This window comes from Lontra canadensis, unplaced genomic scaffold (genome assembly GCF_010015895.1).
Source record: "Lontra canadensis isolate GAN:19392208 unplaced genomic scaffold, GSC_riverotter_1.0 scaffold11, whole genome shotgun sequence".
In the NCBI taxonomy this organism is placed as follows: Eukaryota; Metazoa; Chordata; class Mammalia; order Carnivora; family Mustelidae; genus Lontra; species Lontra canadensis.
In genome coordinates, this window is record NW_022631005.1 from 1,313,500 (window position 1) to 1,339,265 (window position 25,766).

Below are 25,766 nucleotides of genomic sequence, written 5' to 3' on the forward strand. Positions count from 1 at the left end.
GCTGCTGGGTAGCAAATACAAAAATAGAAATTTAGGGATACACCCGCCGGGTTTTCGCGCGGCTCTTTGCCCCCAATTCGGTCGGGGCAGCTTCCCTTCGGCCTCCCGCGCCAGGGCGCCCCCTGGCGGCAGCATTAGCAGCGGGCAGAGCGCAGAGGGCACATGGGCGCACAGAGGGCGCGGGGGGCGCTCAGGGGACTCCCGGGCACGCTCAGAGTGGCGGGCACAGCCCCCTGGCGGCGGCGACGTAGTTATCTGGTGAGCGGCGCCTCGTCCCTCTGGTCCGGTGGGCTCACGGCGGTCTTGCTAAGCACAGCCGCTGAGTAGGGCAGGAAGCCGCTCTCGGAGCGAGGCGCCGCGGCGCTGCAGCCGAAGTCCGAGCCCCCGGCGGCCCCTGCGCCGCCTCCGCCTGCACCCCCGCCGCCGCCGCCACCGCCCCGGGAGCCCAGGGCCGCGGCGGCGGCTGCCGCGGCCGCCGCGGCGGATTGACTGCTGTGGCAACTGAGGCACGAGCAGGGCGCGGAGCCGCCGCTGGGGGGCGCCCCGGCCGCCGCGGCCGACGAGGCCGCAGCCGCTGCAGCCGCAGCAGCCGCAGCTGCGGAGGCCGCACTGTTGAGCCCCGCGGCGGCCGCTGGCGTCTGGTAGAGGCCCGGGTGGCGGAAGCTGCACAACAGCTCCGGCCTCGAGTAAGGGTGCGACAGGGCACGGAAGGTGTCCAGCGGACGGATGGACGTGGCAAAGGGCGACGAGGCCGCGGCCGCTGCGCCGGAGGCCGCGGCCGCCGCGGCCGCAGCCGTGACACCCACGTGCGGGTAGTAGTGCAGCGGCACGTGCGAGTGGAAGGGGTAGGGCAGGCTTCCGGTGGCGGCCGCGTGCGTCATCATGTAGGTGTAGAAGCTGGGGTCGGCCGGGTGCGGCCACGACATAGCCAGGCGCTGCCGCTTGTCCTTCATGCGCCGGTTCTGGAACCATACCTGAGGGGAGAGCCGCGCCGCGGCCCGAGTTAAGGAGTGCCTGGAGGCCTCAGCCCCCGCCCTGGACCTCTCCACCCTTCCAGGACCTCCGCATGGCCTGACCTACTACTCCCCTCCGACTGGGCGCCCCTTGGAGGCCCCTCTGCTCTCCCAGCTGGTAGTGAGGGCGACAGTGGGAACAGCCATGGGCACACCTTCCTGCGCGAAAATAGTCTTCTGCCCTCGGCTCCTGCTCCCTTGCTTTTTGCTGCGTTTTAGATCCCAACGCAACCTTTCCTTTCCTTCCCCGCCACCCACTGGTGCCCAGGCTTGCTGAGCACCCCTCTCTCAATCCCAGGATTTGCACGGGATTCTAGGCCACCTTTGAAGAGGGGCTATCTCGGCAGCTTTTCTAAAAGGTCGCCGCTCGAGGTCTTGCGTCCTCTGAGCGGCAACAACCTGCCCCAAGGGCACACGTTCGGTTTTGATATCGAAGGGATGATTTTGTTGGAATCGTTTGCCTCAAATGAGTGGCGGGAGCAACACCCTCTTAAACTGGGAAGGGGACTTTTCTACCCCTCCCAACTCAGTCTAATGAAGACATCATTCGTCACAACTCTAAATTAAAGAAAGCCTAATCAAACCAAAGGGAGACTTCTACAACCTCCCTTATCCCTTGCAATTTACTCTTTTCTTTTTCTAGTGTGGGATCCTCCGTGAAGTGTTCGCCAAGTCGCCCAACCTCCCAGCTGTCTCTCCCAGATTAATAAAATTAATCACCTAGAGATATAGAAGAACAATTTCGTTGTATCCTCCCTCCCACCCCCAAGGTTGCATTCTTTCTCTCCCCACCCCACTGCTGCCCAAGAGAAAAATGTTTAGGAAACTACTTTCTCAACACAATCGATCTTCAAAATACAGTATTCCTTTCTCCTTGTTGTAACGATTTATGTGGAAAATAAATCTCCAAGATCAAGAGCAGATGAAAAGTTTCACCTAGGGTTCGTGCCAGAGGAACAAAGACCAGCCGGCTTTGCCGCCGAGGGGAAAGTGGGGCCATGGACATAAGCTAAGGACACCTGGGCAGGCGCTGGGCAGAATCGAACAGAGGCCAGCGTTTCTGGCATCGGCTCCGCCATTCCCGGGCCTTCCCAGGTCAGCAAGGCCGGGCAACCCTTCGGATTCAGCAGCTGAGAAATAAATATGCCAGTTCCTTTGGTGACTGTACCCTGCGGATTTTCAGGCCCTCAGCTAAATGTGGCCACCCAGGAAGAAGAGAGGAGAAACAAAAATCAACCCAGACACCCCGAGGAGGCTAGAAAAGGCGCGTGCTGGAATCAATACCTTGATGGTGGTTTCCGGCAGGTTGAGCGCCGCCGCTAGCTCACACCGGCGGGGCCGAGACACATAGTTCTCCCTGTAGAACTCCTTCTCCAAGCGCGCGATCTGTTCGCGGGTGAACGCCGTGCGGTAGCGCCGCACCTGATCCGCGCCGGAGCCGGAGCCGCCCAGCGCCGCGCCCCCGCCACCGCCGCTGCCGCCACCTCCATGCAGGCTGCCAAGGCCAGAGCCCGACGCAGACGTCGTGGTGCCGGCGGCAGAGCCGCTCTCCGTGTACCCTGGCAAACAAACGGCCGACAGTGAGAGAGTCACTGTAGGGCCGCGATCTCCGCGCTGGGGCTGAGCGCGGATGGGGGAAGCCGGGAGAGGAAGGCGAGATGCTGCCTGAATTGATAGGGTCTGTCGTACTTATAAATTGCCGCCTTTAATGGAATCAATAAAGTTTGGGGACCCCTTCATAACCAAATAATAAGAACTCAATTAGGAAGGTTTTTTTTCCTTAAGTAATTGAAAATTTTCAAGTCAGGAGGAAAATTGGTCAAGGGAAAATGCCTACATCTAGGCGTAGTTTGGTAAGCTCTGAGTTTCCCCTGGTCTGGAGACGGCAGGGCAGCTTTTGTAGGGCTCCCAACCTTTCTTTGATAGTCTTTGGGTTTGGCTAAAAAATATTTTTTAAGATGAGAAAGAGCAGCAGCTCAAACCGGAACCATTGGGGAGTGGACTCTACTTTTCAACTCTTTTCTTCCGCTGACCCAAGCGAGTCTCCCAGAGGCACCCGGTGACTCTCCCTCCGACTTACTCAGGATGCCCCCTCCACTCGGCCTTGGGGAATCAGGGGTAACGGAGTTCAGAGCAGCTACCAGGGCACCCTTCCCGTAGCGCGACTCAGCGGCTGGCTAGGGGTCGGTCAGCTCGCACAGGCTTTTAGACCAGCCCGCAGAAACATTTTCTAGGACTCGGGCGACAGCGGGCTGGCGGGCCTGGAACCCCCCAGGCCTATGCCTCGCTGGGGGACTCAAGGAGCAAAGCGGGAGTGCAGGGTCCCCAGCATGCGTCCCGCCCCCTCCCGAGCCCGCTGGGTGCAGCTTGCTTGCGGAAGAAAGTCGGTTAGGGGCAAAGGCAGTAGGAAGGGCCAGCAGGAGCCGCGGCGGAACGGGGAGGATGCGACCAGAGAGCGCGGCAAGGGCGGCGAGGTTACCTTTGCCATTGTTTTCCTTGAGCGGCGCGGCGGCAAGGCCGCCAGGGGAGCGCAGCGCGGAGCAGCCCACCTCCACGTCGCTGCTCATGTCCGCCTCGGCGGCCGCCTCTGAATAATGACCCGGCTTTTTACGGCCTTCGGCTGCGGAGGCGATTTCGGAGGAGACGGTGCTTTCGCTGCCCGGGTGCTGCAGGTTGAACAAAGTGTCTATTTCGAATTTGCCCTTGGCAGGGAGGTCTCCCAGAGCGCTGTGCAGGGGGGCGGACGGCAGGCGCGGGCTGAGGCGAGCCGGGTGCTGCGAATTTTCCAGGGCCTCGAGCACAGCACTGCCAGCCGAATCGGACAAATTGGAGAACCGCTTGCCGGCCGTGGGGCTGTGCAGCCCTCTCTCCATCAGAATCATCTCTTTTCTTATTCTTTCCATCATCTCAGCTTTCTAAAAAATGTCACAGTGGCCCGCTGTCCCGTCCTAATGATGGGCTGCGCCTAGGGCTAATTCTCATTCAGCCCCAGCGAGCGCCTCTAAATATTATTATCTCTTTTGGAGGGAGGCGGAAAAATTGTGGGATGCCAGAGCGAGGGAATGACTGGTCAAAATGACCCATACATCCTTCCGAGCCCGAGATGTCATTCATCAAAAAGTAGCGCTCGCTCGTCATTAAGGTACGAATGACGCCGTTCGAATAATCATTTATTGTAACAGGTTTATAAGCAAATAAATACACGCTCCTGTCAGTGGGTAATGAAGGCGGCTTCGGAGCAGACAAATAGATCCAGGTAGGAGGCGAGAAGAGACAAGAAGTGAGGAGGAAGGCTCCGGTCCTTTGCCCGCTCAGAGCCGGTTCTGTTCGCCCGGGGGTTTGGCCTCGGGGGTGAAATTGACAGTCTGATTAATAGAGCGCGCCGCGGCACATTTCCCCCTTCATTTAGGGGCATCATTACGCTCTCAGTTTGCTGGGTTGCCCCTTAGGTCCTAATCATGCAGCGCCTTCCTCATTTTTCCTCGGACATAGATACGTGTTAAATAATAGATAATGCTTTGATTTTCCAGAGTAGATCGTCGGGAAGCCCCCCCCCTTTTTTTTAAACATTTACAAGCGGGAGGGGTAAGGGAGGAGACCAGAGGGAGGATGTAGGAAGAGTTGCGTAAGGAGACCTTGCGCTCCTGTCTGGATTACTTATCTTTTGAATTTCAGAACCAAATATGTATTTTATTTAACAAATAAGGCGCCGAGTTTTCTCTCTCCCCACTTCTTCGCCTCAGCCTGGCTGCTCTCCTCCCACCCCAGCTGAGAGACAGAGAGAGAGAGAAAGGGAAAGGAAATATCGTAGAGTTTTGAAAGCATTTTAGTGCTACGTGGCTGGGGAGGTGCGTTGGGCCCGCGCCTCCAAACGGAAATCATTAGGTCCTCTCTGATTTTTTAACACCGTTTGCAGAGTGAGTTCTGAACTTGAAGTCCTGGGTTTTTTACTTTTATAACCCTGCTGATGGATAGGCTTCTCGCCTACGCATTTTCCCTGGGGGAAATGAACTCGGCTGGACGATTTCATAGTAGAATTCGACAGCTAACTTTAAACACAGTCGCGATTTACAACGCCATATGGGCTGCCCCAGATCCACTTTCTACGTTGCCAGCTTTCCCCCCCATCCTCAAATTGAATTATTTGTGGCAAAGTTGCCGAATTTCTAGGTCAAAGGAGGAAAGAAGGGATTTAGCCTCCTTCCCTTTCCATCCGCTGCCCTCCCTTTTCCACTCTGCTCTTCTTTCTTCTCTCCTTCTTCTCCTACCCCAACCCAACCTCTTACCTGTGGCCCTGAGTATGCCGGGTGCTGAGTCTGGGCGCGGAGAGTCGCGTACCAGCCTTGCTGCTGCTTCCTGCGGCCTGAGTTTGGAGGCTGAGCCTCTTGGCGATAACTTTGATGGTCATAATGACGCCGGTGGCAACCATTTTAACGAAGATCAATCTTCACTCAAGGCCGTTGCACATCTCCTCCCGCGCTTGCGCCCCACCCTGTCCCGGCCTCCGAAGCACTGTGCGGGTCCGCCAGCCAGCAGCAAAATAGGAGAGATTCGCGGTCACAGGCAGGGACACGATAAGATAGGGACGGGACACGGAGGTCGGCCTTCGAGCTTCCGAAGAGGCCGAGAGACCCTGGCAATCTGGGCTCTGGGCGCGGGTCCTGCATCCTCCCCTCAGCGCCAACTCAGACCCCAACCCAGCCCCCCTTCCTCCCTGCCGCCACACCCAGCACGTTGGGATGTGTTAGGGGCAAACCCAGAATCTATTTGCCCATCTCTCCGTTGGCGCTTTCCTTTTAACCTTGAACCCGTTGGGGGCGCGTCAGGAATGTAAGGAGAGACGAGGTGTTAAGTATATTTATATACATTTATACACATAGTCAATGCCAAAAGTTTCTCTCCGGTTCCCCTCGGCGCCAACTTATTTGAACAACGTGAGCTTTGCTTAGAAAATCAAATCCACCTCTTTAGGTAATAAACGGAATTCTCCCCCAAGGTGAGAAATGCAAAGCTGGATAGACACGCAGTGGCTGGAGAGGTGGGGGGGGGGGAGGGACGTGGAGTGGGTGTCGGGAACCCGGAAGAGCACCGGCCTCGGCGTCCACCTCCCACCCTGTCCCAGAGGCCACTCAACTCTGAGCAGTACGAGTCCTCCCTGAGGCGGCTTTCTGGCCCTTAAGGCGTTCAAAGATTAGCCTTGCGAGTGCCCCCACCTCTCCCTCCTAGCTCCACAGTCTATGCCCCCAGCTCTACCACCCCCGGTAGGGTCCCCGGACAAAGAGAAGTCGCTGCCCCAGGAACCTGGGAAGGGTACTCCCCCAGCCCAGTCCCACTTGCTTAGGGAACTGAATGGGACACTTCGGTCCAGGCTCGGGTTCGTGGGTGGCCGAGGCCCTGGCGGGGGTTGGGATCGGCCCAGGCGCGACCCAGGCGGAAGTCACAGATGCCTTTATTGCTGTCGTTTGGCGCCCCCGTCTGTTTTATTCGCGGTTTCGGCAGCTGTGAGCTACTTTGAATCGCAGAAGCCGCAGCTGGGGGCTGAGGTGCCGACGGCAACCCCTTCCTCCTTCACTCCACGCTTCTTCCTTTCTTCCCTTCCTCTGGGACCTGACGCCTCTGGTCCCAAAGCCTGCGCCAAACCGGACCTCAGTCTGTTGAAAAGGTAAAACACCGTTTCTAGGCGACACCTTCATTCATTAGTGGTTTTGAAAACTATTTTGCACCTTTTAAATAACACTAATATTTCGTATTCTAGCACGTTAATTATAAAAGGTACATTGGAAAACACGTCAGGGAAATTACTCACAGTAAAAGACACCTATAATTTTTCATTACACTGCGTTTAGCGGACAATATTTCACCAGAGACGGTGAACATCCCATAACAATATTTAATGTCCCTTACTTAATTTTAGATTCCACATCTACTAATCTAGTAATGTTGGCGAACTTTTATGTAGCTTTTACTCTAAAATTACAAGTGTTTTTTACATATATTATCTCCTCTAAAGCTAGAAGCACTCTAGAGATGGATTCTATTATACCTTTTACGGAGATGGACTCCTTCCACACAGAGAGGTTGAAGAACTTGCTGATTTAAACTTATCTCTGAAAATATCCAAGTTATAAGGTTCTTAAAAGCTTTGGGGCAGCATTTTTGGTTGATTTTTTTTTCATTTTTGCATACATCTTCTTGAAATACAGGCCTACCTCCAAAACACCGAGCCTGTATAGCAGATAGTGAAAAAGATTAACAAACTGTTCTGTTAATGTTTTTTAATGAAATACCCAAACCTTGCACCTCTCCCAGACTGTGGAGGCTGAAACTGAGAACGACCCGTCAGATGCTCCCAGTTTTTATCATAACCTCTGGGCCATATTTGAGACCTTCTACTCACCACCAAAATACAGGACTCACTCAATAAAACAAGACAAGAGTTCAGCCCATGCCCCCGTGGTTTGTCAAGAAATTTTAAGGTGCATTGGGGGTGAGGGTGTGGGAGGGCCTTTCTCCAAATGGACTGAAAAACAGGTTTTGTTCCAAAGGAGGAATTACGTGAAGGAGGTCTTATTTATTTATTTATTTATTTATTTATTTTATTTGGAGGTGCAGTTTGGGCCTCCAGACTAAATCCTTGTTTCTTGAGCAGCAGCAGGTCCTTCGAGGTGAAGCGGTAAACACTTTTGGCCTTGGACTGAAGGTAATATAAATGTGTCGGGGCTGCCCGAGGTGAGGGGCGCAGGTAAAGCCGGAGTTGCAACGGAGCCCCCGCGTGCGCCCGGGGCCTGGCTGCGGTCTTCCGCGCGGTAGGCTCTGGGCGAAGAGGGCCCCAAACCGGCGCGGGCCCGCATCCGGAAGCAAGCTCGCTCGAGGACTGGGGCCGCCTGGGTTTAGAGGGACAGCAGAACCGCTAAAACCTAGGCTTCGAACCCCTGGTGCATTTTCTTTAAGTTAAATACAGTCCCCAGGGCTTATGGCTTGGAGGTTTCGGTTTATAAGGGAAGGAGTCGCCGCTTTGGCGACTCAGGCCTGACTCCCTCCTGGCATCTTTTTGGGGCCATCCCTAGGCTGGCAGTCCTTGCGCTCTTAGTCCCTCTGGCTGCTTCTGGTTCTCCTCCTTCCCGCTACAGTTGCTCACCCGACGAGGGACGGCCCTGGGTGAGGAGGGGAGGTACTTTCTCCCGGGCTCTGGGGCTACCCAGACCCGCTGTCTGCCTGAAGCTTGTGCGCCCTCAGACGCCACGGGAAAACTTGCAGGGACATCTAGCGCCAGGCCTGAGGAACTGCGCGCTGCCCCGGCGGGAAAGCAAGCCTGACCACTTGCCTCCACCTCACTCCCTTCGCGCCGCCTCCCACCCACCCCACGTCCCATCCCCCCCACGGCCCACCTTCTTGGTTAGGCATTTCCCTAATCTTCATCCTTTCTCCCTGCTGGTGGCCACACGGGGATTCCTCATAGAGACCAAGGGCTCTGGGCAATGGAGAGAGACAGAAAGAGGGAGAGAGGAAGAGGGAGAGAGAGAAGGTGGGGAGAAGAGGAACATTAACTTTCTTTCATTTCCAAAGGCCAAAAGAGTGAGCACTTGCTGGACTCCAGTTAACAATGACCTTGCTAGAGAAGTGCATACGAGGAAAACCCCACGCCTTGAGACACCAGGCAAAATAGCAGAAAACTGTTTGCAGTCCCAGCTTTTGTTTCGTGGAGGGCAGGTGGGGGGGCAACAAGTTACTGATATCCTCCAGCTCTGGGCCCACCCTCCAGCACCCCCTTCTCAGAGAGGTTAGTGCTTCTCTAAGAGGGAAGACTCTTGCTGTGTTTCATTCCTGCCAGGACTGGAGTTTTCTCCTTCCCAACAAGAGCCCTCTGCTCTGTGGGAGGCCAACCTAGATTCACCAAATAGCACTTTGGGTTTAGAGAGTGTTTTGTTGTTGCTGCAAACAATTTACATTTGATAAAGCCTAACTGTGTTCTAAAATCCAAATGGAATACATCTCAGATATAGAAAGTGACCAAACTGAGGATTCCACTGTCTGGCTTTTGATAGAGACCCCTTTCTTTACCCTAGGATGTTATTTTTATTTTTCTTAATATATATTTCCAACCTGAATGAAACTGGATATTGCCTACAGAGAGAAATTAGATTCAAAGTTGGCAGGACACAGATTTGGTTAAGAACACGGTCCAGCCAGTCCCGCTGGATTTAAGGCTTTATTCTGGAATGAAGACTTTATTTCTACACTTAATTTTTGGCTTCTTACAAGTTAATTAGGGGGGTGTCCAGCACTTCGTGGTGTGGCCATCAAGGAAAAGACTTTCAAAGGAATTCCAAGCACCCCACTCTGATAGGAGCTGGTAATTGTTGTCTGGTGCTAATGGCCATTGATTAGGGGGTTAATTGAGCTCACTGTTTTGGCAAGCAGAGGAACTTCTGTTCTTCAGTGAGTCTAAATCTCAGACTTCATCCACCCATTCCCCAACCCAGGACAAGGGCATGATTTGAAAGATCATCTACAAGGAGGACAAGAGAGGGTGTGATTTTCAGAACATTATTGATTCCCAGAAAGGGTGCCTATGGAGAGAGAGGAGAAAGGAGAACGAGTGAGTGGTGGGAAAGGAGAACAGAGATGATCTCTCCCTCCCCCTCTCCCTCTCCCTGCCCTCCCTTCTCAATAAGACTTTGGACAATGAGGGGTTCTCTCCCAAATCTGGAAATGTGACAAAACTGGTTTCACTGAATAAGACGTCAGTGTTTGGAGACATTTCTGTCTGGCTGCAAAAGATTTTCATTTAACAAATGTTATGTCTGTTGTTAAAGTCCCAGCATAATATACCCACACACATACACAGGGTTCAGTCTGTGCTCCTGACCAATTAAAGGAAAGTATTTCCATTGAGCTTAAACCTAAAATCAACTCGGACACAGGGTACACAAACTAAATGAAATGTTTCCGCAAATTCGGCCTCAAAATTCCTCTACTACCTACCACCCTGGCTTGTAAATTATGTGTCTTATTAGTTCATAAACAGAGCAACCCTGACTTTGCCTGGTACTCATCCGCAGCCCTATGATCCCATAGCAGCCGCTGCCCTGGGGTGCTGGGTTTAAGGGCTCTCACAGGGTCCAGTCCAAGCCTCCTTAGGAATTCCCTCCCCCAGGTCCAGGACCTTGAAGGCTGTACTGGAAGCAGGTTCAGCAGCAGAATAGCAAGAGGCAATACTCCTTATTGTTTAAAACGTCCCGCGTCCCAATATCCACTAGGATGGACAGAGAAACCCCGAGTTCTGTGAAGGTCCCACAGGGCAACTGGAGGCAGGGCCATGATTGAGAAGTGTCTTTCAACGAGGGCATTAATTCAGACTTTCCTCCCAGCCCTGCAGAACTTAATTTGCTGCATGGAAAATTCAGTCAAAATTGAAGGGCTGTCTCAAATCGGCAAAACTTGACAAATTCTTCCTTCCTAGCTGAATTTCATTTCCTTCATATTTTGACGTATAATTGACTATTAAAATGTATTTATCCATTAGAATGTGGCACAGAGGTCTCTGGTATGGGGGGAGGAATCACAGGGATATTTAGTTTTAAAAGACTGAAAGTTCATTGGTTCCAGTTATGCCTTAGAAATTATTTCAGCAAATTTGCTTTTTGAGATCATGGGGGGAAAATGTTTAACTCTGTTCTCCCTCTCTGAGAAAAAGCAAGGGAGACAAAGGAAAAATAAGAGTGTTTCAGGTTGATGTTCCACGACACTCTTCTAAAAAATCAGCAACCTCTGTCACCTAGCACGGGCTGGTGTTTTTAAAACGCCGATTCAGCTTCCGTTACTAACTTTTGCCTCCATTTTTCAAGTAACCAAAATTGTTCGCACCAGAAAACTTCTATTCCCTATGATTTTCTGCAAAGGCTCAAGCCTCTCTGACTCAAATTTGATCATGAACACATCTAGGACTTCAAAAAGGTCAAATTCCCCTGCTTTTCCTTTCCAGCGCCCCTCTCATAACTTTCCCCTTTATTTGAGCCTTTTATGGTTACTGGGTTTTGCGTGTCAACACTCCCGACACCAGCAGCCCACCCTGCAATGCCAGGCCAGGCCCAGGAGGCTTTTTTTTTTTTTTTTGCTTTTTTTTGGCTTTTTTTACTCGCCCCATCCAGTCGCGTCTTGGGTCCAGGAATGGCAGGGCTGGGTGACAAGCTGGCTTCATCAATCACAGGCTCATGGGTGCGATTTTCTTGAAGATGGGCTGGCCTGGGGAGTTAACGCTGCAGAACCAAACAGGCTCACTCTGAGGGCTTCTGCACCCACCCCAGCACCTTTAACTGCTCAGATCGAATGTTGCTCCTAAGCCGGACCCTTAAATTTACCCCAGGAGACACACCAGCTCTCCACCCCCACCCCACCCCCCAGCGACTAAGATGGATGGTGGTGGGCAGGGGCTCCTTAGCAGAGAAATGGTGCAAAGGGATGAGTCGGTCAGGGCTGTGAGGGCTGACACCAGGAGCCCACTCTCTCCCCTGAAGGCCAGACCCAGTTGTTCAGGGCTGCTCCTATCTGGAGCCTCAACTTGGCTTGGAAAAAAAAACACCCTCTTAATTTGCCCCTCTCAGTTCTCCGCAGTTGGCAGCTTGGAAAAGAAAGCGAAACAAAGGTCCCTGGGAAAGTGAAGTTTTCAATTAATTGGTGTGAGTAATGGGCGGGGGTGGGTGGTGGCTGCAAAATGCAGGAGGGAGTCGGGCTGCAGGGGAGGCGCAGAAGTTTCCGGGCGGGCAGCGGAGTGGCTTTCTCCAGGTGCCCTCTGCAGGGTGTTTCTGCTGACCAGGGGAATCTGCGCCGAGGCTGCGGAGGCCAGATCGAGAAGTGATTCCCGGTTGGCCTGAGTGTAAACGCGAACAGTGCTGAGGATCAGGCATCAGGAGTTTTCTCGCTGGGGCAGATCGTCAAGTTCGCCGTGTCGTGGCGGAGTCTTTTCTGCTGCTTGACTTACTTGTAAGTCTTTGTCCCGTCCCTAAGGGCGCTTCGTGGGCATTTTCCTGGTGGACTGTATGTGTGTGTTTAGGGAGGACCTGCTCCAATTAGTCTTAATTCGGAGGATCCCTTATGACAACCTGCGTGAAATGCCCGTGGCGGTTGTTCGAGGTAGGAAAAATAGACTTCCTCGGGCTTGGGGTCTAGGTCAGCTAATCCAAGGGATTAAGCAACGCGATCCAAAAGCAATCTGTTTTCACGTCATTCTGGCCATCTTTGTCCTTCGCCTTCGTTGAGCTGTGCAGCTCCGGGACCCGAGGAGAGGTGGCAAAACCAGCCCTGGCCGAAACAAGGCGCAGGCCTCGGCGCCCGTCTCAGTCGCAGACAGGGCCTAGGATGGGCGGTCGCGCAATCAACTCGTGGGGGTTGGCTGCGGCGCAAAGGCCTGGGTCCGGGGGAGGGCGGGAAGGGGCGGTGGGCTGCACTAGGGGCTGGGAAGAGGTAGGGGCCCGGGTGGGTGGGTCCAGCGGGGCCCCGGCCAGGAGCCAGGCTCTCCCGCGCCCCCACCCCCACGTGGCCCCGCGCAGCCAATGGCGCGGCCCCGAGCGGGAGCCCTCGGGGAGGGAGGAGGCCCCCCGACCGGCCCAGGCCCCCTCCCAACCTGAACTTCGTTTTTATAAACGTCCCGCGATGAGCTAACCTGTTGGAGGGCGGGCGGGCGGGAGGCGGGAGCCTCGCAGAGGGAGAGAGGGCGAGAGGAAGAGGGCGGGAGCGAGAGAACGAGAGAGAAAGGAGAGGAGGGAGGAAGCGCGCCGCGCCATGGTGTCCTGCGCGGGGCCCGGGCCGGGGCCGGGGCCGGGCCAGGCCGGGCCATGAGCCGCGCGGGGAGCTGGGACATGGACGGGCTGCGGGCGGACGGTGGGGCCGCCGGAGCGGCCCCAGCCTCCTCCTCCTCCTCGTCTGTGGCGGCGGCGGCGGCGCCGGGCCAGTGTCGCGGCTTCCTCTCGGCGCCAGTATTCGCCGGGACACACTCCGGACGCGCAGCGGCGGCGGCGGCGGCGGCCGCGGCGGCGGCGGCGGCGGCCTCGGGCTTCGCATACCCCGGGACCTCTGAGCGCGCGGGCTCCGCCTCGTCGTCGTCATCTTCGGCTGTGGTCGCAGCGCGTCCGGAGGCTCCCTCGGCCAAAGAGTGTCCGGCGCCCGGCGCGGCCGCTGCAGCACCGCCGGGCGCCCCAGCTCTGGGCTACGGCTACCACTTCGGCAACGGCTACTACAGCTGCCGCATGTCACACGGCGTGGGCTTGCAGCAAAACGCTCTCAAGTCGTCGCCGCACGCCTCGCTGGGAGGCTTCCCGGTGGAGAAGTACATGGACGTGTCGGGCCTGGCAAGCAGCAGCGTACCAGCCAACGAGGTGCCCGCCAGAGCCAAGGAGGTGTCCTTCTACCAGGGCTACACGAGCCCCTACCAGCATGTGCCTGGCTACATCGACATGGTGTCTACCTTCGGTTCCGGGGAGCCTCGGCATGAGGCGTACATCTCCATGGAGGGCTACCAGTCCTGGACGCTGGCCAACGGGTGGAACAGCCAGGTGTACTGCGCTAAGGACCAGCCACAGGGCTCCCACTTTTGGAAATCATCCTTTCCAGGTAGGAGCGTTGGGAGGGGGGGGGGGGGGGGGGGTGTGGACGGGGAAGCCATGAGGGAAGGAGTGGGGGGAGGGAAGAGAGAGAGAGAAGGGAAAGAAAGCACCAGGCGTGTAGGTCCCTACTTGGAAGCTGCGCTTGTGCCCCTTGCCCAGCCAAGGTTAACCTGATGAAACAGTTCCTGTGGTTTGCCTGAAATTTGTAAATTTCTCCTTTGATTTAAACGGTCCCCCTCACAACCCTTTTCTTCTCGTGTGCCGGCATAAGCCTGTTTTTCTCCCACAGTTGAGGGTCTTTGCGTGCCCTTTGCTCAGGCCTTGGCTCCTCCTCCCCGAAGAAGTGTCAAACAGTTGGGTCCCACTTTTGAAGGATATGACTCTCCCAGGGTCACCACTAAAGCTTCTAAGAGCTCGCAAACTCCAAACACAGGAACACAAGAAATCAAAGCTTGAACAAAAACCCTGGATTTTTTTTTTTTAGGTCTGTGTATGTTTGTATGTGTGCAACAGACATTTGCAGAAACTATCCTTATAACTGTCCCCAATAACAATGCCATAAAATTGAAGGCTTGTTAAGATGATGGTTTGAGAAACCATGATGGTCCATCAAATGGCCTTCACTTTGAAGTGTAAATATCTTTCTTTAATAATGTGTAAATAACATGTCTGTGTAAATAATAATAAAATGCAAACAGCCTGGTTTTCTTTATTTCCCATACCCCTTCCAAACATACACACACAGCCCCCAGTGGTGCTCCAGAATCCCTGGTCTAATTTTTTCATGCTGTTTTTTACACCAGGGGATGTGGCTCTAAATCAGCCAGATATGTGTGTCTACCGTCGGGGGAGGAAGAAGAGGGTGCCCTACACCAAACTGCAGCTCAAAGAACTGGAGAACGAGTATGCCATTAACAAGTTCATTAACAAGGACAAGCGGCGGCGGATCTCGGCTGCCACAAACCTATCCGAGAGACAAGTGACCATTTGGTTTCAGAACCGAAGAGTGAAAGACAAGAAAATCGTCTCCAAGCTCAAAGACACTGTCTCCTGATGTGGACCAGATTGGCCAAAGAGAGTTTAAATGCTTTCAATTGTCTCCAAAAGACCTTCGGAAAGACTTGAATATGTATTTAATTTCCCCCCATCTCCCTGCCAATGATGGCAAATTTTGTGAATTGTTTTTCTCTCTTTCCCTTAGCTGGCTCTAAAACCTTTTGCTGCCCAACCTGACTTTGTAGTTCTGTTTCTTACTTGTTTATTATTGATTTTGTTCTTGTCTAGGTTTTTTTTTTAATGATGTTTTTAATGTTCTGTTTCTCCCTCCAGGCCAGTATAAAGGACTTGAAGTATTTTTTAATAATCCCCCCCCCAAGAATTTCAGAAGTGCCATTATGATTTTAGGGTTTTATTTTCTTAAATCACTTCATATGCCTGTTTCCAGCACTGATTATCTTCGTAATCTATTAGGGTAGAACGATTTGCAGTCATTTATATCCTGTGATTGGGCAATTTAATCATTAGCTCTCAGCAGTTACCCTGAGGCAAGTGGAAACAGCTCTGGGCAGACAGTGCTCTTGGGTCACCGGAAAAGTCTAAAAGCAGGCAGCTGGAGGTACTGTGATAGCTTTAAAAGCAGCTACCTTATTAAATAGAGTTTGTATCGATATTGGAATGAAGACAATCTTTCCTACTTCGGATCTTTCATTTGCTGTTGTAGTTCTATGTGTTTAGTATGCCCTGTCGATTTGTGCTCTTATAATCTTTAATTTGAAAATAATGTGTCCTCATGGATGCCTTCATTTCCCCAGCTCTAGATGCAGATATTTAAATGGCCGCAAGTGTGACAGTGACCCGTGGATGATATAAATGCACACTTCCTCCTTGACCTTGGATCTGTGGGACTAGAAATGAGGTGATCTCCTCAGTCCCCTGAAAGAGACTGAATCAGTGTGGCCAGGGGTGGGAACTTTTACCCAGAACCCAGTGAAGAACTCGACTGTCTGAACAAATGTATTGAGCCTCTCGTGGAGTTTTAAAACATCTAACAAATACGAAAAATGTGGAGCTCTATAGTTCAATATTTTTGGAAAAAAAACTTTCTGAAAGTGATGATAAATAACTACTTTTAAAGTGCTGCATATTTATACAACTGAGAGATTATTTTTGTAGATGTGATGTCTGTGAGCTATGTGTGCAGTGCTGCAGGCATTTAAAAATCATTTTTTAATTCCTAGGGAGATGCAAATAAACAGAACTCTCTTGTTTCTTCTGTGTCTTTATATATTTGTTTTCTTTTTCCAAGCTTGTGTTACCTCTTGTGCTCTTATTTATTATAAAATCTAGTTGTCTTGAACATTACGATGTTCTCTATAGATGAAGGACACTCAACCCCAGTTCTGCTCTCTGAAACCTCCATTCCATTTCTGCCACCCCTCTCTGCCCTTTTCCCTGTGTCTTTATCATAAGTAGTGATGTCTTTAAATGAGAATATAATTTGTGGTGTCTGAAATGGCATTTTTTGCCAGACAAAAAAAATCTCCAATAAAAATTTTCCTTCTCTTTGAATATTACTACCTTATTCAAATAGTTTTTTTTTTTAATCAATACGTATGTTTGTGTCTGGGTATAGGTAATTGTGCTCGCTTGAAGGTGTTCTTCCTAGAAAGGCTGTTGTAAATATCTGTTCTTGGAAGGTCTTGAAATTAGACATATCCATATTTGGCAATTGAAAAAGAAACATTTCAAGCTGATCCTTTATCGCCTTCTCTGAGCAGGCTCCAAACAGCATTTGAGGACTGAAACCATAATTATACACCCTAAACCTCTAGTCGCAATTTTTAGGCACTATGAACTTTCTTTTTGAGGCCTTTTTGCCACTGTGAGAAATGGCCGCTGAGGAACTGGGTGCCTCATTTTTGTTAGCGCCGGGACACAAATCGATTTAGTGGTTGCTAACTTTTTGGAATGTAAGTTAAATACAGATGTTTAAAACTTCACACAATATGTAAACTCTTCTAGCGGGAGGGTTCCCTTACGGATCTGCCAGAGAAGGCGCAGAGCCCCACGGTCCAAAGCTACTTTCGTTTTCTCTGGCCCGGCTTGATTTCTTTCATATCTTGGACCGATGGTTGGCTAAGGGCCGCCAACTTCATCTGAACTGACAGAGAGAGACAGGGGGAGAGGGAGAGAGAGAGAACGGACTATGACTCAAACTGGAGAAGAAATAACCCCTGAAAATGGGGACACATGGACCCCGACCTTTCACTTTCAGGAAGAGTTTCTAACACTTTCTCTGTTTTCCTTGCAAGATGTGCTTTCATGTGAAACCGGCCTGTTTTCCCTCCTTTTTCCGTAAATGCCAGACTCCAGGGCCGCACTCCATTCCTAGGTTTCGAAGGTTTCCTGTCGGATGGGGGGATCGCCTCGAGGTTTTTCTTTCATCTGTAGTGTGCCGGTCAGTTTCCCTCCGCCCAAGAGAAATGGGAGGTTTGCTGAAGATTAAAACTGCTCAGATGCTCTCCGGTGGAATTTGAAATGATGGCTAAATCAATAACAGATGAAGACGTTGCTATTTATATGCATTCCTTTTATATTCCAAATTGAGGTGGGAGTTGAGGGGCCGGTAGGTGGCCGAAGCGCTGGAAGGGAGGCCCGCGGGGAGCCAGGGCAAGGGAGCTTCGGAGAGAGGCCTCTCCTTCGGGTGGAAACTGAGAGGCCGCAGGGAGAGCGCCTCCGAAACGCGGCAGGTTTCGAGCGCCACTGGTGGAGACTAGAGGCCCGCGCGTCTCCGCGTGAGTCAAGAGCCGAAGGACGCTCTGCAGCCGGGACGCACCGCCAGACAAAGAGGCGGCCGCGACGCTTCCCCGTGTCTGGCAGCCTGCTGGTGCCTCTGACTCCGCTGTCCCGCCCCGCCTTGCTGTCACGATCTCCGGCTTTCCGAGACACTCGGCGGAGCCTGGCAGCGGGCCGTGACCGCACGGGCTGGCGACCCCAGGCCGGCTGTGCCGCCCTTCACTGTTGATCTTGACCGTGCGGCGGCCGGTCGCCAGGCGTGGAGCTCGCTCGCCATCTCCTGGGCGGTCGGCGGCATTGGCAGAGCTCTCCGTTTAGCTCCCTGCCCAAATCCTCTCCCATTCCCTAGCTCACCCGCCAAGCCTCCTGCCCTTCCCCCCACCCCCCGCCACCCCGCCCACCCCGCCCCTCGGCGCAGTCTCCAGCTCCCAGATCCCAGCGTACAACTTTGCTTGCTGGACCTCGGAAATTATAAATCCAAGAGATAAGGTAGGGCGGCTGCGCCACCATTCTGAGTCAAGGAGAAATGGAGGGAGTCTAGTTATTCTAGTCTTTCTGTTTCTCACTTAGTCCCTTTATATCTTTAGTCCCTAGGGGTAAAGCGCAGCTGTGCGGATGCCTAACGGTCCGGAGAAGACACCCCTGAACCTGGAAATACCGGCGCATCACTCTATGCTGAGACAGGAGGAGATGAGACTGCAGGGATCCCTGGAGCTGGAGTTTCGGGCCTGGGGAGGCTGTAGCTCCTGGAAAACAGGGAGAGTCTCCCAAAATGAGAGCTTGGATCCCCTAAGTCCTTAGGAACTGAGGTTGCAGCTTATGCCTACACCACCCACCCACCCCACCCCACACCCCTCGAAAGGACCGGGAGCGCAGTTGTCTCTCAGTCTGAACTCCTAAAGAAACTGACAGAACCGTGAAGAGTCCGGGACATCCCCATGCCCACCCCCTGCTCCCGCCCTAGAGCAGGAGGAAGAGACCGACTGCGTTCCCCAGAGCCGCCCAATCGGTCGCCATGACTCACACAATAAAGACGCAGCGCGGTGGTCAGCCTTGCCCTCCGGCGGCGCCTGTGTGGTCTCCGTGCCGGAGCGGGCGGTCTAACCAATTCCAGCTTGGCTCTGGGACCGGCGAGGCGGGCTGCAGGTTGGGGCGGGCTCCAGTCACGCGGTCGCTGGGGTTCTCGAGACCCAGGCAGGAGAGGAGGACCCATAGCCCTCTGGCCAAACTAAATTGGAGGGCCTGCGGAGGGGGGCGGCCGCATTGCTCCCAGCGAGGGAGAGCGGCCCGATGCATCCCTGTTCGCCAGAACCCCGAACCCGCCAGCCGCCTTGGAGGCACTGAGCCGAGGAACGCCGCCAGCCTGCTTCCTCGGTGGGCCCCGCTGTTCCCAGCCGAATGACTCTGGCTCTTCTGTCCTTCCACATCAGGTCAGGGGAGCTCATCTTGATCTGCCTGCTGCAGAGTTGAACAGCCTGGAGTTCTGGTTGGCAGGATGTAGTCACCAAGGTGACTCCAGGCGATAAAAGGAATGTAGCCTTTGGCCACAATTGGCCAATGCAGCTGCCCCTTACCTGGCCAGCATTCTCCATGGACATGGATGGCCTCAACTTTCCTGGGAGCAGAGGGCTTGGCCATGGAGAAGCACACCAGAACTGGTGTGAAACCACCTTCCTGGGAGCCAAACTTGGGCAGAGTTTATGCTTCATTTCTCCTCCATCAGCAAATTTCTTGGACTGTGCCAGGCTCAGGCAGTGTGTGGGTCTTCGCTGCTAGACCACTAGCACAGAATCCTCTCCAGAGGGACAGGGCAGGGAGGAATCAGCATTTGAGAAGCATTGCTCAGGCCTAGGGACAGAGCTGGTAGCCCCACCACACCGTGGGCTCTCCTTGCAAGCCTAGAGGTGCACAGTACTGGAAAAGGCCTTAGCTGCAACTTAAAGCTGGTGGAAGCAAGCCCGGCCCAGGCAGCCAGTGGAAAAAGGGAGTTCAAAGCTAATCAAGACCAATAAGGATCCCAAGGGACATTCAGGCAAAGGCACCCAATGTCCCCAAGCTCCTGAAGCTGAGCCTGGGAACTCCCAGTGGTTTCACCTTTGCTCAATGTTCCTTGGCTCTGCCTGGCAGCCTCGTCCTTCGCCATCCAATATTGCGGGTGTTATCATAATACCCTGAAGGGGGGGAAACGGGTCGGGGGGATGTAGGCGGTGCTGAAATGACCGGCTTTGAAGAACCTGCAGGCAAAGTTTCGTCCAATCGTCTGAGCCTGTCCTCTTATTCCCGGTTGTAACTAAATACTGCTGCAAGCGCAGCCGAAGCCCTTTGTTGGAGATGTGTGAGCGCAGTCTCTACAGAGCGGGCTATGTGGGCTCGCTTCTGAATCTGCAGTCGCCTGATTCCTTCTACTTCTCCAACCTGCGGCCGAATGGCGGCCAGTTGGCCGCACTCCCCCCCATCTCATACCCGCGAGGCGCGCTGCCCTGGGCCACCACGCCCGCCCCCTGCGCCCCAGCGCAGCCTGCCGGTGCCACCGCTTTCGGTAGCTTCTCGCAGCCCTACCTGGCTGGTTCCGGGCCGCTCGGCCTGCAGCCCCTGGGCGCCAAGGACGGACACGAAGAGCCCGCCAAGTTTTATGCGCCCGATGTGGCTGCAGGGCCGGAGGACCGTGGCCGTGCGCGGCCGCCCTTCGTCCCCGAGTCTAGCCTGGCACCAGCGGCCGCTGCTCTCAAAGCGGCCAAGTACGACTACGCTGGTGTGGGCCGTGCGGCAGCGGGCTCTGCAACCCTACTCGAGGGGAACCCCTGCGCTGCCGGCTTCAAGGACGACGCCAAGGGCCCGCTCAACTTGAACATGACAGTGCAGGCGGCGAGCGTCGCCCCTTGCCTGCGACCTTCGCTGCCCGACGGTAAACGGTGGCCATGCTCCCTGGGCCAGTTTAGGCTGGGTTGGGAGGTGGGGTGCAGGGGAGAGTGTGTAGTGGGAGGGAGCCGCGGAGGGCGGGCAGGCTACAAGGAGCGGCTGGCCGGGCTGACTTGGGTTGGGGCTGTGTTGCAGGCCTGCCGTGGGGGGCGGCCCCAGGGAGGACCCGCAAGAAGCGGAAACCCTACACCAAGCAGCAGATTGCGGAGCTGGAGAACGAATTCCTCCTCAACGAATTCATCAACCGCCAGAAGCGCAAGGAATTGTCCAACAGGCTGAACCTCAGCGACCAGCAGGTCAAAATCTGGTTCCAGAACCGGCGTATGAAAAAGAAGCGCGTAGTCCTGCGCGAGCAGGCACTGGCGCTATACTAGCTCCCCGCATGGTCGCAGCTGGCCAGGCCTGCCCTTTTAAAACCGAGACCTGGCGTGTAGGGAGAGCTGTGGATAGGAGCTTTTCCTTCCGCTCCTTCTCCGCTGGTCCCCAGCACCCTTCCGCTCAGTCTGCCGCCCCGGAAGCCAGCAGAGGATTTGGAGACCGGGCCAGTCGGGCCTCTCTCTACGCTTCCAGCTCTCTGGGAGGGTTCTGCAGAAGTCGAAGTATAACCTTGGCCTTGAGGCTTCCTGAGTGGGGGTCTGGGGTCACCTGTCCTAGCTCTTGTCTGGGTTATTTACAGGGGCGCTCACTCTAGCACCCTTGTACTTGGATTTCTGCTTCCACCTAGACTCCCTTTCCTCTTCTCCCCAGTCCTTTTTGAATTTAGTAGGCACCCCGCTAGAGCTCTGAGTGGAATTAAATCTGGGAAGTCCTTCGGGAAGGAGTAGAAAAGGGCTGCAGGCACAATTCTGTCTCTTTGCAGCCAAAACCCCTTGTGGCAAAGCCAGAAACTTGGATCTGGAGAAAGAAAGGGCACCACCCCCCTCCTCTCTGCCCTGGCTGGTTTTGAAGGACAAAAGCCACCCTAAACATTCAGACTTCGGGAGGAAAGGGAAGGGGAGGGACGGTGTGGCTGGACAAATTTGAAGACCCCTCGGAGTTTGGGCTGGGCTGGCCCCTCCAGCTGGACAGAATGGGTGGATACTTCCTTCCTGTGGATTCCAGGGAGGCTGAGGCTCCAGGGCAAACTGCGGTCTCTAGACAGGGCTGGTAAAATTTCTCCTACTTCTCCTATCTCCTCCCATATGTCTAGGCCAGAGCCCTGCACTCGGTAATTGGACTCAGCTCTGGTGAGGACAGCTGCTAATCTGCTCTGAGGCTGGGTTGCACTAGGAGGTGGGAAAAATATCCAGGGGGAAGAGAAGGGAGTGAGCAAGGAGAGGGGTGTCCTACATTCCAACTGTAAATATGGCTTCCCTCTTCAGATGGATAAAGTTGTGGACATGTCTTTCTTGAATTAAGATAATGGGCCACCATAGGGAGAGACGAAAGTTCCTCCATCAGCCAGGGGGTGAAGAAGGAGGTCCCTCAAATCCTTAGCCCCTGGTCGCTGCTGTTGACCAAGTAGAGAGAAGTTCACCCTCTCTCACTCTCTTCACCACCGCACAACTCCACAGGGGGCCTTTCTGTGCCTCAGCCACTGTGCCTTTTCTGAGCCCACATCTGGCCTGCCTCAGGGGCGCCTGTAAGGCCCTGGGCCCTGCTGGGTTTGCTTTGTGGAGACTGGGGTTCCTGATGCCAGATGGAGTTGTTTTGCTTGTGCTGGGGTGTCCTGCCTTACCCTCAGAGAAACTGAGCCCCCCCTCCAGCTCCTTCTATCATTCCTACCTCTTTTCCCTCTCCTTCTGAGAAGTAGCACCCCCCAGCTCCTACTGAGATGTATGGCAGCCAAAGAGTTGACGATTCCTTCCTCAAGTCCAGTGACTTATTTTCAGCGGAGGACTAGGCCCTAGATCTGGAGCGAGCACCTCCCAGAGAGCCCCAAGCCTCAGTCCAACCTACCGCAGTTTATGTTTAGACTAATTACATTTTCTTTGCTATCTAATAGTTGTTGTGCATGTTTTGTGTTGTATTGATTTTGTCCAAAAAACAATAGCTTGTATATATCAGATACATCAAAATGTTTTGAGTGGAAATAAATATACAGGTCCCAGCCAAGCTGTCAAGGGACTGATGTCAATTTTTCAAAAACATTCCAGATTCCCTCCTCATGATTCGAGGCCACGAAATTCGTTTTTCTTTCCTGGTTGTGGTTTCACTGCAGGTGTTGACTGTTCATTAAATGAGAAAATGGCTTCCAAGTCAGTCTGAAAATGGTGTATAAAAGCCTTTGAACAAAATGTGTATGAAGCATCCAAGTGGGAGGAGACGGGGGTCTTGGAGCGGATTGGAAGGCATTAAGTGAACTCTTAGCTTGTAGGCCAGTGCTTCAATATTTTGCCTAAATTCTCAAACTTTAGGGCTTGCTATTGGGGAAGGGTGTTGTCAAGATATGAGGATCCTCAGATTTCAACACAAAACATCTCTCCCTGCCATGTTTCAGTCAGGCTACTTTGGAACAGGCTATGCCCTATGGAAATTCTGCATCCTGGCACTTCTGTCTGGAGCCCAGCAGATTCCCTTGGGAAATGTGGCCTCCACACCCCATTGTAGGCCTTAGGAGCCTCTAGCTGAAGCTGGGAAGTTAAAGTCTGCTCAGCATTCACTATCTGCTTGCAGACCTCAGATCCCAGCTAGCTTTGAAATTAAAACTAGAGAATTCCTAGTTTTAGGAAGAATTAGCAAAACCGTTAAATAGTGGAAGAATTAGCAAAACCGTTAAATTTCTAATACCAAGTATTCGTGGGCTCCGATTCCCCTTTCCTGAAGCAAATTTGATGTGTATTTTAAAACAATTTAAAAACAGCTCTTTTAAGAAAAAAATACAACAGCACAGAAAAAAGAAGCAAGAGGTTGTGAGTCCCTATCTTTAGAAATGTCTTCCCACCTGATGGGGCTCCGGGAGCTAGTTGCACCAGGAGCTGAGTCTCTCTCCCAAAACAGCCGAACAAAGGCGGAGGCCACACGCAGACCTCAAGTCCAGAGAGCTGGGTAAAGGACTAGGAAACCGGAATTAGATGCAGGCCCTAGGATAACACGGAGAAACAGTTTCTTTCCAATGTATACCATTAAATCATCGTGCTCTTTCTCTTTAGTCTGGGAGGTGAGGTTGAAGGAGAAATTCATGGAGACCACTCCCCAAAGAGATTGAAATTATTCTAAGTGTAAAATCTCGTTGTCCATTGGAGCTTCAGCAGTGTTTTTCTAATTTATCCCCCTTACTGATCCGCACAAATTCAAAGGCGGTGATGTCCTCTCTCCTCTCCTAGCCAAGGTTCTGGCAGGGATTTGGAACCACGATAAAATTCCTAAGAAACAAATGCAGAGAGAAATGATGCTGAAATCTGAGGGCTCAACATTCTCTTGCACAAAGACAAATGCGTCCTCCGAAATGCTGCAGTCTGGGCAGGCCTCTTGACCGAGAAAAAGGGTTTTAAACGAGAAAAAATGGCTTCGGCTGGCATTCAACCGGCTGCAAGCTCAGAGGGCCCACCGGGGGACTCTTAAGGCCTGGGGGCTCTCTCTGAAGGAGGAGGACTAGGGAGGTTTCCGGGAGGCCCGCCGGTGGAGGAGAAATCCAGAACCGTTGTAAATATTCATGGGGGGGGGGCCTCTTCACCCCGCCTCTCCCAGCTGCAATCACCCCCCACTTCGTGGGGGGGGGGTGCACAGCGCCTGTCCGACCGTCCTTGGACAAAGGTGATCTCCCCACATTTTTGTTCTCCAGTCACTTGACTTAGGGAGCCCATTCCCAAGGCTCTGCAGGGAAGGGACTGGCTCTGGGTGTTTTTCCCCGCGTTTCTCCTCTTCTTTCGTTTCCCAAAAGAGCATAAATAATTAAAGTTTGGCAGGGAAGAAAAGCTTTCTTGCAGAACTGTAGTGGCAATAAATGAAATGACTCAGAATCCCTTCCCCAGTCAGCTTTTACGAGGGCTGCCAGACAGTGTCTGTTCACGTTCTCCAGATACCAGGGGCGCCCTGACAAAGTTAAGGTCAAGTTAGTGTCTTATCTTGGGTGGCTCAAAATTACCGCATCGCGTCTGGGCGCTGCGCGGAAAGCTACCACTCGCGGAGCAGCTGGCTGTGCGGGAAGGGTCGGATGCGCTTGTGCTTCGAGTGGGGCCGCGCAGGCAAGGACAAGGCCACAACGCTGGAGTCTTCATGGTAGGTTCTCGCGGGACGCGCGGGTCGGGAGGCTGCGATTTTCCTTGGGTTTCGGAGTGAGGATCCAGGAGGGAGCTGGGGCAAAAGGCCGAAGCGGGCTGGGCCCAAAATGAAAGCCCAAGTGTTGGGGGTGGGGGCGGGGATCTGCGCAAACGCGCAGAAAGGGGTCCGCTGCCCCTTCCCCTTTGCACCCGCGCGCCGCTGCTGATGGCTCACCCACCCCCGCCAAAGCGCGGCTCCAACCGGAGCCGCCATCGCCATGTCGTTGAACTTGAATGGTTCCGTCCTCCCCATTTCCCTCTTCAGCGGTCAGCAGGCTTCGCTTTGGGGGCAGCGGGCTGCCTGCGCCCCGCCCCGTGCAAAGAGAAGGTGCGAGAATTTTGCGCACTCCCAGACACGTAAAGACCCGGCTGGGTGGGTGGGTGGGGGGGTCCCCGCAGCTGCTGCCCTGGGTCCTGAGCTGCCGCAGGGCTAGTGTCCGGGGAGCCATTTTAGGAGAGAGATCCAGGGGCGTCGACCACGAGCCGAAAGTGAGAGGCTTGGCGGGCGATGGAGATGAGAGGCAGATAAGTGTGCTGGCGGTCTGGACTGAGGAGAAAGGGGCGAGAGGGAACCTGGGCCAGGGTGCCAGCTGGAAGGAGGGTTCACAAAACGAGAGGCAGTTCTGGGGCGGGGGGAGCCTCCTTGCCCTCCAGTCGCCACAGACCCGTTTGCGCAGTGTTGGGAGGAAAGCAGAGGTGGGAGGGGGCGGAGGAAGAAGAGTGGGAGGGAGAAAAGGAGGGAGGAGAAAAAGGGGGGGGGACAACGGCCAGAAAATAGATATGAGCTCCGATCACCCGCCTTTTCTCTGTCTGTCGGCATGGTGGGCAGAGCTCGCCACACGGGCACTGCGGCAGCGGGGGCCAGGGAGGGAACCAGCTTCACAGCCTGCACCGCCTGCTCTGGGCATAGGGCTGAGGCCCAGAACCCCGTGCTGGAATTGCCTGGGCTTAGGAATCTTGGGGAGAGGGGCAACTTCCTGCCCTTGGTTCTGGGATTTGGGTTTGGAAAGCTTCTTTCTGAGAGACCGATTTTACCTTTGGAAAGCGCTGGCTCTCCTGGAGGCGGGAGTCCAGGCCTCCCCTGGACCCCCGGGCTAGGAAAGAGGGACCCGGCGGCCGTGGAAGAAAGTGAGGCCTTGGGGCAAATGGATGGGGGTCTCTCGGGGCCAAGTGCTGCAGAGAAGTTCAACCAAGGA

At 53.9% G+C, this 25,766-nt stretch overlaps 3 protein-coding genes across 3 annotated transcripts; 2 read left to right on the forward strand and 1 right to left on the reverse strand.

Moving 5' to 3' along the window:
- Positions 1-251: 251 nt before the first annotated feature.
- On the reverse strand, positions 252-3,919 carry EVX2 (even-skipped homeobox 2). The gene is made up of 3 exons (XM_032856202.1): positions 3,493-3,919; positions 2,298-2,572; positions 252-974 (listed from the first exon to the last, which is right to left on the reverse strand). Exons 1-3 carry the CDS (start codon positions 3,917-3,919, stop codon positions 252-254), a joined length of 1,425 nt encoding a protein of 474 aa, XP_032712093.1.
- Positions 3,920-12,847: 8,928 nt separating this feature from the next.
- HOXD13 (homeobox D13) lies at positions 12,848-14,669 on the forward strand. Its single transcript, XM_032856203.1, has 2 exons — positions 12,848-13,622; positions 14,419-14,669. Exons 1-2 carry the CDS (start codon positions 12,848-12,850, stop codon positions 14,667-14,669), a joined length of 1,026 nt encoding a protein of 341 aa, XP_032712094.1.
- Positions 14,670-19,741: 5,072 nt separating this feature from the next.
- On the forward strand, positions 19,742-20,703 carry HOXD12 (homeobox D12). The gene is made up of 2 exons (XM_032856204.1): positions 19,742-20,315; positions 20,465-20,703. The coding sequence occupies exons 1-2, from the start codon at positions 19,742-19,744 to the stop codon at positions 20,701-20,703; spliced, it is 813 nt and encodes a 270-aa protein (XP_032712095.1).
- Positions 20,704-25,766: the final 5,063 nt, after the last annotated feature.

Bases quoted from the DNA above. Each gene is read 5' to 3' on its own strand.
- EVX2 (XM_032856202.1), bottom strand. From the start codon at position 3,919: ATGATGGAAAGAATAAGAAAAGAGATGATTCTGATGGAGAGAGGGCTG. The intron at 2,573-3,492 runs GTAACCTCGCCG...TTTGTTTGCCAG, and splicing joins CAAGGAAAACAATGGCAAAG to GGTACACGGAGAGCGGCTCT. The intron at 975-2,297 runs GTATTGATTCCA...CTCTCCCCTCAG, and splicing joins TGCCGGAAACCACCATCAAG to GTATGGTTCCAGAACCGGCG.
- HOXD13 (XM_032856203.1), top strand. From the start codon at position 12,848: ATGAGCCGCGCGGGGAGCTGGGACATGGACGGGCTGCGGGCGGACGGT. The intron at 13,623-14,418 runs GTAGGAGCGTTG...TTTTTACACCAG, and splicing joins TTGGAAATCATCCTTTCCAG to GGGATGTGGCTCTAAATCAG.
- HOXD12 (XM_032856204.1), top strand. From the start codon at position 19,742: ATGTGTGAGCGCAGTCTCTACAGAGCGGGCTATGTGGGCTCGCTTCTG. The intron at 20,316-20,464 runs GTAAACGGTGGC...GCTGTGTTGCAG, and splicing joins GCGACCTTCGCTGCCCGACG to GCCTGCCGTGGGGGGCGGCC.